This window comes from Oncorhynchus kisutch, linkage group LG17, assembly GCF_002021735.2.
Source record: "Oncorhynchus kisutch isolate 150728-3 linkage group LG17, Okis_V2, whole genome shotgun sequence".
In the NCBI taxonomy this organism is placed as follows: Eukaryota; Metazoa; Chordata; class Actinopteri; order Salmoniformes; family Salmonidae; genus Oncorhynchus; species Oncorhynchus kisutch.
In genome coordinates, this window is record NC_034190.2 from 6,788,646 (window position 1) to 6,803,084 (window position 14,439).

The window sequence follows — 14,439 nt, forward strand, 5'->3', positions numbered from 1 at the left end:
CACCCAAAGATGTTCTAGTCATCTATCTGTGGTGCCACCCAAAGATGTTCTAGTCATCTATCTGTGGTGCCATTCAAAGATGTTCTAGTCATCTATCTGTGGTGCCACCCAAAGATGTTCTAGTCATCGATCTGTGGTGCCACTCAAAGATGTTCTACCCACTATCTGTGGTGCACCGGTCTGTGGTGTCAGTTATGTGCTGCTAACAACCCCCAATCCCCCAAGTGTACATTGAATAAATAATCCCTCATATATATTCCTCCTATTGCTGTACGATGAACGCCAACGTTGCCACCTAACACTGCAACACTAATGATATTGCACATAAAATCGGCACATTCCTGTACTTTGATCTTGCACATTAATAGTTTTTTTTCTCATTGAGCTGGATACTGAAGTACATAGTCAAAAATCTGATGAAAAGGATGATGATGATGATGATGATGATGATGACAGCCTACTATTTACTGTATATAGTAAGTAGCTTTCATGCATAATTTTCAATAGTTCCGTTTTTAGCCACCAGATGGTTCCATTGTACTACAATAAGCAATCTGCTCCCTGTTACATGTGTGTTACTGCTCACAGAGTTGTTGGCTATAGGCCTACTATCTCTGGCACTGATGGTCGCTCTGCAGCATTGTCCTTGTCCTTCTGGAGGGTTCTCCCATCTCTGCAGCACTCCACCAATCAGGTCTTTATGGTAGAGTGGCCAGGCGGCAACCACTCCTCAGTAAAAGGCACACATGGAGGTTGCTCCCTTGGAGTTGCCAAATGGCACCTAAAGACTCTCAGACCATGAGAAAAAAGATTCTCTGGTCTGATGAAACCAAGATTGAAACTTTGACCTGAATGCCAAGCGTCACGTCTGGAGAAACCTGGCACCATCCCTACGGTGAAGCATGGTGGTGGCAGCATCATGCTGTGGGGATGTTTTTCATAGGCAGGGACTGGGAGATTAGTCAGGATCGAGGGAAAAAATAACTGAGCAAAGCACAGAGAGAACCTTGATGAAAACCTGCTCCAGAGCGCTCAGGACCTCAGACTGGGATGAAGGTTCACCTTCCAACAGGACAACGATCCTAAGCACAGACAAGATAACGCAGGAGTGGCTTCGGGACAAGTCTCTGAATGTCCTTGAGTGGCCAAGCATGAGCCCGGACTTGAACCCGATCGAACATCTCTGGAGAGACCTGAAAATAGCTGTGCAGCGACGCTCTACATCCAACCTGACAGAGCTTGAGAGGATCTTCAGAGAAGAATGGGAGAAACTCCTCAAATACAGGTGTGCCAAGCTTGTAGCATCATACCGAAGAAGACTAGAGGCTGGAATCGCTGCCAAAAATGTTTTAACAAAGTACTGAGTAAAGGGTCTGAATACTTATTTGTGCTCGCTAGTGTCTCTGTCAAAGGCCCGCATAATAGAGACAGATAGGTTCACAGCTCTGGGGCTGAATCAGCCAATCAGAGCCAGCTTTCTGTCTGGAGGTGGGTGGAGCTGCAGTATATTTACACCGTCCAAAGGACATATATGGTCGTGTCACTCTTCACTATAGACGACCAATCCAGAAGGCTTCAGTTGACTCTTGTCTTGTTAGAGGTTACTCTTCCTGAAGTGATTCAGTAACAAACAGCCACACACATGGTCATGGCTGTTACGGAGCTCAGGCCTTCCTCGCCTTTCAGACAAACAGATCCTTTGTGAACAGGAGAACACTCATTGAAGTTATGAAGGACATGATCTTTCATTGAGCAGAAGAGACCGAAACCCCTGAATATGATAAATGTGTTCATTTCTACCAATTCTATTTCTCCTGCATGTACTTCAACGATTTTGGAGGCAGAGAGAGAGGTAACTGGTTACAAAGACATAGTTGAGATCTGTAAGTCTCTCCCAAAGCTATCTGGGGCCCGGTGAAGAGAATACTGTTCCTCTGACAGTTGGCTGTGCATTAGCCTGTGAGCGGGAGATGACTGAAAACCTGCAGTACAAGGTAGAGAGAGACCCTGAGCGCTGCAGACACACCGAGAGGAAGGTTTAAAGGAGTTGACAAACTCATGATTGGGTCACCAAAGCCGAAGACTAAATTGGTCCAGTTCAATGATCTGCTTCTAAAGTATCACACCCAACACCAAGGGAAGCTGGGAAGAGCTCTGGTGTCTGTGAGGTCAGGAGAGGAGGATGAGGAGGCACTGAGAGTAGCCCTAAATTAGAATTCTCTGTCCCCTTTCAGTGCTGGTGCAACTAGGCAATGGCTGAGATACATTTATTGTCATCGAGTCACAATGAAATCAAAGGGCTAATGATATCTATGCATAATCTACAAGTCTCTGCTAGGTAAAGCCCCGCCTTATCTCAGCCCAAGTTAAGGGCATGTAAGTAAGCATTTCACTGTAAGGTCTACTACACCTGTTGTATTCAGCATTTCACTGTAAGGTTTACACCTGTTGTATTCAGCATTTCACTGTAAGGTTTACACCTGTTGTATTCAGCATTTCACTGTAAGGTCTACTACACCTGTTGTATTCAGCATTTCACTGTAAGGTCTACTACACCTGTTGTATTCAGCATTTCACTGTAAGGTCTACTACACCTGTTGTATTCAGCATTTCACTGTAAGGTCTACTACACCTGTTGTATTCAGCATTTCACTGTAAGGTCTACTACACCTGTTGTATTCAGCATTTCACTGTAAGGTCTACTACACCTGTTGTATTCAGCATTTCACTGTAAGGTCTACTACACCTGTTGTATTCAGCATTTCACTGTAAGGTTTACACCTGTTGTATTCAGCATTTCACTGTAAGGTCTACTACACCTGTTGTATTCAGCATTTCACTGTAAGGTTTACACCTGTTGTATTCAGCATTTCACTGTAAGGTTTACACCTGTTGTATTCAGCATTTCACTGTAAGGTCTACTACACCTGTTGTATTCAGCATTTCACTGAAAGGTTTACACCTGTTGTATTCAGCATTTCACTGTAAGGTCTACTACACCTGTTGTATTCAGCATTTCACTGTGAGGTCTACTACACCTGTTGTATTCAGCATTTCACTGTAAGGTCTACTACACCTGTTGTATTCAGCAATTCACTGTAAGGTCTACTTACTACACCTGTTGTATTCAGCATTTCACTGTGAGGTCTACTACACCTGTTGTATTCAGCATTTCACTGTAAGGTCTACTACACCTGTTGTATTCAGCATTTCACTGTAAGGTCTACTACACCTGTTGTATTCAGCATTTCACTGTAAGGTCTACTTACTACACCTGTTGTATTCAGCATTTCACTGTGAGGTCTACTACACCTGTTGTATTCAGCATTTCACTGTAAGGTCCACTACACCTGCTGTATTCAGCATTTCACTGTGAGGTCTACTACACCTGTTGTATTCAGCATTTCACTGTAAGGTCTACTACACCTGTTGTATTCAGCATTTCACTGTAAGGTCTACTACACCTGTTGTATTCAGCATTTCACTGTAAGGTCTACTACACCTGTTGTATTCAGCATTTCACTGTAAGGTCTACTACACCTGTTGTATTCAGCATTTCACTGTGAGGTCTACTACACCTGTTGTATTAAGCATTTCACTCTAAGGTCTACTACACCTGTTGTATTCAGCATTTCACTGTAAGGTCTACTTACTACACCTGTTGTATTCAGCATTTCACTGTAAGGTCTACTTACTACACCTGTTGTATTCAGCATTTCACTGTAAGGTCTACTACACCTGTTGTATTCAGCATTTCACTGTAAGGTCTACTACACCTGTTGTATTCAGCATTTCACTGTAAGGTCTACTACACCTGTTGTATTCAGCATTTCACTGTGAGGTCTACTACACCTGTTGTATTCAGCATTTCACTGTGAGGTCTACTACACCTGTTGTATTCAGCATTTCACTGTGAGGTCTACTACACCTGTTGTATTCAGCATTTCACTGTGAGGTCTACTACACCTGTTGTATTCAGCATTTCACTGTCAGGTCTACTACACCTGTTGTATTCAGCATTTCACTGTAAGGTCTACTACACCTGCTGTATTCAGCATTTCACTGTGAGGTCTACTACACCTGTTGTATTCAGCATTTCACTGTAAGGTCTACTACACCTGTTGTATTCAGCATTTCACTGTGAGGTCTACTACACCTGTTGTATTCAGCATTTCACTGTAAGGTCTACTACACCTGCTGTATTCAGCATTTCACTGTGAGGTCTACTACACCTGTTGTATTCAGCATTTCACTGTGAGGTCTACTACACCTGTTGTATTCAGCATTTCACTGTAAGGTCTACTACACCTGTTGTATTCAGCATTTCACTGTCAGGTCTACTACACCTGTTGTATTCGGCGCATGTGACAAATACAATTTGATTCGATTTGATCACATTCATAGGACAATGTTCGAGATATCAGTGACCCAATGACAGAGCATTTCACTCTAAAACCCCTAACTTAGCCCTGACGCAGACAAACACACAGACCAGGCCTGGTTCAACCTACCAGACCGGGCCTGGTTCAACCTACCAGACCGGGCCTGGTTCAACCTACCAGACCGGGCCTGGTTCAACCTACTAGATCGGGCCTGGTTCTACCTACCAGACCGGGCCTGGTTCAACCTACCAGACCGGGCCTGGTTCAACCTACCAGACCGGGCCTGGTTCAACCTACCAGACCGGGCCTGGTTCAACCTACTAGATCGGGCCTGGTTCTACCTACCAGACCGGGCCTGGTTCAACCTACCAGACCAGGCCTGGTTCAACCTACCAGACCAGGCCTTACCCATGCACCTTCAAGGACAGTCAGCCCCGATTCAGGACCAAGGAGAACAGGAAGAGATTCACTAAGGCTCTCAGTGCATTTGTGGATTTTAAGAAGACGAATGAGTCACTCAAGTTCACTGCAGCCACCAATGCAGATGATTCCACACCTGGAAGCTCCATCCATCTCTACCAGAGGGGCAAGTTAGTGAACTCGGACTATGAGCCGCCTGCAAATCCCAACCCTACTCTGGTAACAGACACGCAGCAGAGCTGTGTGACTCTGAGTATACCACCGTCAAAGACTGGACACGCTGACCGTTTCAGAGTGTTGTTCAGACCTGCCAGAGTTGGCCTGTTCTTTCCCTGAAAGGAGAAGTGGAGATGCATGGAGACCAGAGATAATGTGGAAGTGTGTGTTACATCAGGCCTAGAGAGACATGCAGTACCAGATCAGCCAGAGAGTAGTAGACCAGGAAGGAGTCAGTATGGGCTATAGTAGTACACACTGAGCTATAGTAGTACACACTGAGCTATAGTAGTACACACTGGAATATAGTAGTACACACTGGGCTATAGTAGTACACACTGGAATATAGTAATACACACTGGGCTATAGTAGAACACACTGGGATATAGTAGTACACACTGGGCTATAGTAGTACACACTGGAATATAGTAGTACACACAGGAATATAGTAGTACTCACTGGAATATAGTAGTACACACTGGGCTAAAGTAGTACACACTGGAATATAGTGGTACTCACTGGAATATAGTAGTACACACTGGAATATAGTAGTACACACTGGAATATAGTGGTACTCACTGGAATATAGTAGTACACACTGGAATATAGTAGTACACACTGGAATATAGTAGTACTCACTGGAATACAGTAGTACACACTGGAATATAGTAGTACACACTGGAATATAGTAGTACACACTGGGCTATAGAAGTACACACTGGAATATAGTAGTACACACTGGGCTATAGTAGTACACACTGAGCTATAGTAGTACACACTGGAATATAGTAGTACACACTGGAATATAGTAGTACACACTGGGCTAAAGTAGTACACACTGGAATATAGTGGTACTCACTGGAATATAGTAGTACACGATGGGCTATAGTAGTACACACTGGGCTATAGTAGTACACTCGGGGCTATAGTAGTACACACTGGGCTATAGTAGTACACACTGGAATATAGTAGTACTCACTGGAATATAGTAGTACACACAGGAATATAGTAGTACTCACTGGAATATAGTCGTACACACTGGGCTAAAGTAGTACGCACTGGACTATAGTAGTACACACTGGAATATAGTAGTACACACTGGGCTATAGTAGTACACACTGGGCTATAGCAGTACACACTGGAATATAGTAGTACACACTGGAATATAGTGGTACTCACTGGAATATAGTAGTACACACTGAGCTATAGTAGTACACACTGAGCTATAGTAGTACACACTGGGCTATAGTAGAACACACTGGGCTATAGTAGTACACACTGGGATATAGTAGTACACACTGGGCTATAGTAGTACACACTGGAATATAGTAGTACACACAGGAATATAGTAGTACTCACTGGAATATAGTAGTACACACAGGAATATAGTAGTACTCACTGGAATATAGTAGTACACACTGGGCTAAAGTAGTACACACTGGAATATAGTGGTACTCACTGGAATATAGTAGTACACACTGGAATATAGTAGTACACACTGGAATATAGTAGTACTCACTGGAATACAGTAGTACACACTGGAATATAGTAGTACACACTGGAATATAGTAGTACACACTGGGCTATAGAAGTACACACTGGAATATAGTAGTACACACTGGAATATAGTAGTACACACAGGAATATAGTAGTCCTCACTGGAATATATTAGTACACACTGGGCTATAGTAGTACACACTGGAATATAGTAGTACACACTGGACTATAGTAATACACACTGGGATATAGTAGTACACACTGGAATATAGTAGTACACACTGGAATATAGTAGTACACACTGGGCTATAGTAGTACACACTGGGCTATAGTAGTACACACTGGAATATAGTAGTACACACAGGAATATAATAGTACTCACTGGAATATAGTAGTACACACTGGGCTATAGTAGTACACACTGGGATATAGTAGTACACACTGGACTATAGTAGTACACACTGGGCTATAGTTGTACACAGTGGGCTATAGTAGTACACACTGGAATATAGTAGTACACACTGGAATATTGTAGTACACACAGGAATATATTAGTACTCACTGGAATATAGTAGTACACACTGGAATATAGAAGTACACACAGGAATATAGTAGTACACACTGGAATATAGAAGTACACACAGGAATATAGTAGTACTCACTGGAATATAGTAGTACTCACTGGAATACAGTAGTACACACTGGGCTGTAGTAGTACACACTGGAATATAGTAATACACACTGGACTATAGTAGTACACACTGGACTATAGTAGTACACACTGGGCTATAGTAATACACACTGGGCTATAGTAATACACACTGGGCTATAGTAGTACACACTGGAATATAGTAGTACACACTGGGCTATAGTAATACACACTGGAATATAGTAGTACACACTGGGCTATAGTAGTAGACACTGGAATATAGTAGTACACACTGGGCTATAGTAATACACACTGGGCTATAGTAGAGACCAGAGAGTCAACACAAATGACTCTTTTCTACAATTATTCTGGGGAGGAGGGTTAATGGTTTATATACCCAACACCTTTGACTCTCATGGTGTTGGGTATATGTAGATGTTGAGGGGCGCTTACGACACGAAGTCACCGAAGGAGAGAAAATCTACCCCTGTGTTTGAAGCTCATGGAAGGAAGAATTTATACACTGGTCAGCAAAGGGTGTGGCTGAAATATACAAATCCACAAATTTGAAGGGTTGTTCACATACATTGTTTTATATAGTGTACCCAACGACCTCAATCACAGTGTTAAGCTACCCAACGACCTCAATCAAAGTGTTAAGCTACCCAACGATCTCAATCACAGTGTTAAGCTTCCTAACGACCTCAATCACATTAGTAAGCTACCCAACGACCTCAATCACAGTGTTAAGCTGCCCAACGATCTCAGTCACAGTGTTAAGCTACCTAACGACCTCAATCACAGTGTTAAGCTACCCAACGATCTTAATCACAGTGTTAAGCTTCCTAACGACCTCAATCACATTAGTAAGCTACCTAACGACCTCAATCACAGTGTTAAGCTACCTAACGGCCTCAATCACAGTGTTAAGCTACCCAACGATCTCAATCACAGTAGTAAGCTACCTAACGACCTCAATCACAGTAGTAAGCTACCCAACAACCTCAATCACAGTAGTAAGCTACCTAATGACCTCAATCACAGTAGTAAGCTACCTCATGACCTCAATCACAGTGTTAAGCTACCTCACGACCTCAATCACAGTGTTAAGCTACCCAACGACCTCAATCACAGTGTTAAGCTACCTCACGACCTCAATCAGTGTTAAGCTACCCAACGACCTCAATCACAGTGTTAAGCTACCCAACGACCTCAATCACAGTAGTAAGCTACCTAACAACCTCAATCACAGTAGTAAGCTACCTAATGACCTCAATCACAGTAGTAAGCTACCTAATGACCTCAATCACAGTAGTAAGCTACCTAACAACCTCATTCACGTATTGTCCGTTCAGTGATTATATCAACATGCGTTGTGAGTTCAACAAATGCCTCTGAAATCTGTGACAAATGCCTGAAGCATACCAAAATGTGGAGCTACATCCGTGTTTTGAATAATGAATCGTTGTTTGAAGGCTGTGAGGACTAAAATGAACTCTGCTCTGAACTCATCATGTCAGCATGTGAACTAGGTCAGTGGGTCTCAAATGGCACCCTATTGCCCATAGGACTCTGTCCAAAGTAGTGCCCTACGTAGGGAATAGGGTGCCATTTGGGATGCATGCCCTCACTCTACAACCAACCCTGATCAGGATCAACGATTTATAGCTCAATTTGAATTGAATTAACTTTATTTTAGGTAAAAAATAAACAATGTTGAGAAGTTATTTCTTAAATGGGCTAAATGTTAAAGATTTAAGGAAGTACAGTATATAAGTCCTTAAGTTATGACTTCTTGAGAGGTGCTGTCACTACAGGGGCTACAGAGGTCACGGGGATAATGTTGGATTGCAAGCAAAGGTCGGTCATTGGCTGTCTTCCAATTCTCAGCAGGGTAGCCTAGTGGTTAGAGTGGAGGGGTGGCAGGGTAGCCTAGTGGTTAGAGTGTAGAGGCGGTAGGGCGGCCTAGTGGTTAGAGTGTAGAGGCGGTAGGGCGGCCTAGTGGTTAGAGTGTAGAGGCGGCAGGGCAGCCTAGTGGTTAGAGTGTAGAGGTGGCAGGGTAGCCTAGTGGTTAGAGTGGAGGGGTGGCAGGGTAGCTTAGTGGTTAGAGTGTAGGGGTGGCAGGGTAGCCTAGTGGTTAGAGTGTAGAGGCGGCAGGGTAGCCTAGTGGTTAGAGTGTAGAGGCGGCAGGGTAGCCTAGTGGTTAGAGTGTAGAGGCGGCAGGGCAGCCTAGTGGTTAGAGTGTAGAGGCGGCAGGGTAGCCTAGTGGTTAGAGTGTAGAGGTGGCAGGGTAGCCTAGTGGTTAGAGTGTAGAGGTGGCAGGGTAGCCTAGTGGTTAGAGTGTAGGAGTGGCAGGGTGGCCTAGTGGTTAGAGTGTAGGGGTGGCAGGGTAGCCTAGTGGTTAGAGTGTAGGGGTGGCAGGGTAGCCTAGTGGTTAGAGTGTAGGGGTGGCAGGGTAGCCTAGTGGTTAGAGTGTAGAGGCGGCAGGGTAGCCTAGTGGTTAGAGTGTAGAGGCGGCAGGGTAGCCTAGTGGTTAGAGTGTAGAGGTGGCAGGGCAGCCTAGTGGTTAGAGTGTAGAGGCGGCAGGGCAGCCTAGTGGTTAGAGTGTAGAGGCGGCAGGGTAGCCTAGTGGTTAGAGTGTAGAGGTGGCAGGGTAGCCTAGTGGTTAGAGTGTAGGGGTGGCAGGGTGGCCTAGTGGTTAGAGTGTAGGGGTGGCAGGGTAGCCTAGTGGGAGTTTTCAACCCTGTTTCTTATACCAATAATTTCCTTTCAACTCAGTGAAGGGAACAGTGCACTTCGGGGTGAAGAGATCATGGTACAATCTCTATTGTTTCCTTGACTCCTCGCATCCTCAAAACCTATTGGAGGTCAGATGGTAGGCACCTCTTAACTCATCCGATTGGTTTTGAGGAGGCAATGAGCCAAGGAAACTCAATTGAGATTCTCCCACAGTCCTAGAATATAGCATCACAGGTGGAACCGTGGGGTGTGCATCTCAGTCCGCAGTAGTCTCTCCACTCCGTCAGCGCTTACCGATACTTAGTAGCCGTGGTCCAAAACGATGACAAATTAGGTATTGTCCACTCGTTGTCACATTTGTGAATGTCCAAGTATGATATGGCTGTAGGGGGACACACACCAGTGGTTTACTGCTATGTGTGACTGATGACACATGTAATTGGTCAGGTTTTTCAAGAATGTGAGGCTCTCTCTCTGCTGGACAATAGTATTTGGATTGTAGACTATGACAAGTCTGAAACACACCAATGTGCTCTTATAAGAATCACATTCCTAAACGTATTGATTTGTTAGAATTGGAAAGCACCTTGTAGCTAGAGGAATGTTTCTGTACCACTATAAAACAGGTAAGTTGTTTTCCTCAGCCAGCTCATTGTAATACTAATCATCGTTCCCACCTAAAAAATAAACCATCTCCGTACAAAAAAAGGTATTGGTAACCAACATTTATTCACCATTGTCAACTTTACAATAAAACCATAACATCTGTCAACATTAGCAAAATAAAGAACAGTATGAGTCCCAATGTATTTACAGAGACATTAGAGTCAGGCTTACACAACCCAGACAGATGAACAACTTCTCTTGCTTCCTTTTAAAACTGCAACACTGAACATATCAAACTCAAGCGTGTTTTTTTTGTGTGTTTTTTTTATACCCCGACTAAGATAAAAATCTAAAGTTGCAAAACACAACTTCTCTGAATCTTTAAAATGGTTCTCTAAAAGGTACAACCACAAAATACTTCAAATTTGGGGTGAAAATATAGGAATGTAGAAAGTTGGCAAGTCTCTCTTTTCTTTTTTTTTTCAATTTCTGATTTCTTCTTCTTGTTGTTTTTTCTAAAAATGGATGAATAGTCATTTCATGTGGTGGGTTGGGTTGGTGTCCTGTCCTATCCAGTTCATTCCTACACGTGGACACATCTTTTTTTTTTGGAGTCGGGTGTTTTAGGGAAAAGACGGGTCAACTCGACTCCATAACTGTGTTCCACTTTGCTGTCCAATAAATCCCATTGTTCCCATAGCAACCAGCACATAATACCACCAGGTTTGACCCTGTCTCGCTGTAACCAGGGAAGTGAACTAGTGAATCTAGTCTGTCATCTTGTTACCATGACAAAAGTGACACAATGGAGTCTCACATAAATGTGTATATATTTACATATACATATATCCATACATATGTATACATATAGACATATATATAGAAATATATATTTATAACTATTTTCTCTCTCTCTCTCTTGAAAAACAGTTCACACAGTCCTTTGTTGTCGGTAAAGATACAATCACTCTGCATTCTGTTGGGAGGGGGCTACTGCCGCGGGGGTCGAGCTGGTCTCCTCTGTTGGTTTGGTTGGCTCTGGGGCAGGTGCAGCCGCCTCCTTTACATCCTCCTCCTCCTTAGGTGCCTCCTCTGCTTTAGCCTGCGCCTCCTCGGCCTTAGGGGCTTCTGCAGTAGCCGCCACAACCTCCTCCTCCCCGTCCTCTGCTTTCTTCTCCTCCGTAGCCGCAGGGGCTCCGTTCTCTGCAGGTTTCTCCTCGGCGGAAGCGGCCGCCTCCTCCTCTTCCTCCTTCACCTCCTCCTTCTTGGTCTTCTTCAGTTTCAGGCCCTTGAAGTTGAAAGATTTCTTCAGGAAGAAATTCTTCTTCTTCTTGGAGATATCCTTGGCAGCGGCCTCACCTTCTGGTTTGGCGGCCTCACCATCGGGCGCTGGCTCGATGGCGTCCCCTCCAGCACCCGCTTCAGGCTCCTTGGCGTCGGCAGAACCATTTGGAGCGGCCGTGTCTGTGGCATCCCCATTGGACTTGACATGACCGTTCTCCTAGAAGAGGGAAAGATTTAAGGAACCAAATAAGATATATGGTTCTTAAAAAATATATATATACAATTCAATCAATAAAGAAAATGCAATTTACATAAGACGTTTACACTGTAAACAACAACAAAAAACAACAACAATCAGAACATGTAGATTTATAACGATGTTTCGAAACGTCGTGCTCATCAATAAACCAGGATGTCGCTCAAAAGGCGACGCCTTGTAGTGCAACCAGAGAACGACAGGCGGCGACAGTGACACGCAGACCTAACATGTGGTCCCACTAGACAACCACACAGACCGAGGCATCTCTCTCAACAAAGACTTGAACCAATCGATGAAAATGAAAAATAAATTAAAAATTGTAGTAATACTGCTAATGAACCCGATGATCCATTGACAAAATACTGATTGTACTGTAATTTTGTGAGGTGAAAATGCGATTTTTATTGTCGATTGTGTATGTTTATCTATAAAATAACGTTTACAAGTCACTGATCGAGACGTGTCTAGACTCGCCGGTTCCGAGGGGGGGCTGCATAAATTAAACTGCTGAAACCCTCCTTTTCAATCCATAATTCACCAAATGGCTCTCTCATATCTTATGCATGAGGGGTAGCTTGCCTACGTGCACCCTTGCCTTTCCAAACCCCCTGCTCCTCAAGGCATGTTGATATGAAACTGTATCAGATATAGGGGCTTGGGAAGGGAACGCACACGAGTTAGCTATTACGGCTATCTGAAACCTGGATTAGCAAGCTAATATACCGGTGGTCCCTGTTCTCGTTCCAAAACATAAATACCTCATTTAGCTATCTAACTTGTTGTGTTTAAAAAATATACAAAATTGTATATTTTCAAACAGCAGATCGTGGCATTAGCAACAATACACGTTTTTGGATTTGATCCTCCCGCGCCTGGATGAAGTGTCTGTAGTTATTCATCACTGGACACCATGTTAGTTTAGCAAGTCAACCAACTTGTGCCCTTATTTATCACTCTGACTGAACCAAGATGCACATTTACCCCCCCCCCCCCCACAAAAAATATCTAAACAGACAAACCTCACCTTCAAATGAATTGCAACCTAATAATAAAAACACAACATCCTTGTTATTTTTAAAGATACTTTGAGTGAGTTCGGTGAAGGGTGAACCGTGTGGTCCGGGGATGAGAGAGCGGTTACATACCTGTCCATTCGGTTTGACGGTGGCGGCATCCGCAGCATTCGCCTCCACAGCTACCCCTCCCTTGGACGCTTGGGAACCCATCGTTATTCGGTGTTTTTCAAAGAGAACTAAACCAACAACTAAATGTTTGTCTCAATTTAATCCAGCTCTCGGGCAGTAGTATGGATCCAATGACAAAATTATATATTTTTTGTGTGGGGGGGGCGGTGGTCCTTGCTAGTTTCCTTGGCGTTTTCTCCGGAGTTGAACCTCTCACTCCAGTAGAAATATACCCACTAGATTCGACTCTGGTTGAACGCAGAGTTTGAAGACGGACCAAGGTACCACCCACAGGCGTGGTCACACGACTAGATATCCAATCAACAGCAGTTTAGGAGTTTTCTCCGCTCTTTTCAGAAGACCCCCCCCCCCCAACATTCTGGTCTCCACTAGTTACCACAGCCACAAAGTCTTAATTATGGCTAAACCCAGACTATTTCTTTCATTTCTCTTCATAAAATCTGATTTTAAACCTAACCCTGACATTAACCCTAACCACACTGTTAACGTTATTCCTAACCTTAAATTAAGACCAAAAGCTATGTTTTGTTTTCATAAATGTTTTAAATTAAGAAATAGACCATTTTGACTTTGTGTTTGTGGTAAATAGTGACAACCAACACAACACACTCTCCCACACTCTCTCCCTCATCATATTCCGCAATTGGACAGGCTTGAGCTACTGAATGGCGATAATTGTTAATGTTGGAAAGTTTAACTCGATAATACTAACCATTTGAACCATGAAACCAGTTTAAAGTGTTGTGTAGAAAAGTGTCAAAGTAAGTTTTAGTCGCGCGCATTTATTTTTGAACTAGTCGTTAAATGTCTTTGCCACTTTGCCGAATAGATCGAACGACTTGACTACCGTGACATCTCACGGGGTTTGTTTGTTACCCTCAGCTTTGTTAACAACAACAACAACAACAACAACAACATATCACCACAACATCATGTCAACGTGACCATCACGCACATTCCAACCGTTTATCCATACAAACATACACTCTACCGCTGTTTAGACAATATATTATATTCAGCACTTCAAAAAGAACAGTCTTGACATTTATATCTTGTATTTTTTTAGTTGTTAAAATAGCATAAACAAATAGTTAGCATTATCTGATGTATTGGTGACTAAACTAAACTAAAATATATATTCAGCCCATATATCCAAGACATCCACTTCCAATCACCTTTTAA

The 14,439-nt window shown here is 43.3% G+C and overlaps 1 protein-coding gene across 1 annotated transcript; it reads right to left on the reverse strand.

Moving 5' to 3' along the window:
• Nucleotides 1–10,613: 10,613 nt before the first annotated feature.
• marcksl1b (MARCKS-like 1b) lies at nt 10,614–13,486 on the reverse strand. Its single transcript, XM_020504904.2, has 2 exons — nt 13,198–13,486; nt 10,614–12,010 (listed from the first exon to the last, which is right to left on the reverse strand). The coding sequence occupies exons 1-2, from the start codon at nt 13,276–13,278 to the stop codon at nt 11,474–11,476; spliced, it is 618 nt and encodes a 205-aa protein (XP_020360493.1). The 5' UTR covers nt 13,279–13,486; the 3' UTR covers nt 10,614–11,473.
• Between the last annotated feature and the right edge of the window lie 953 nt (nt 13,487–14,439).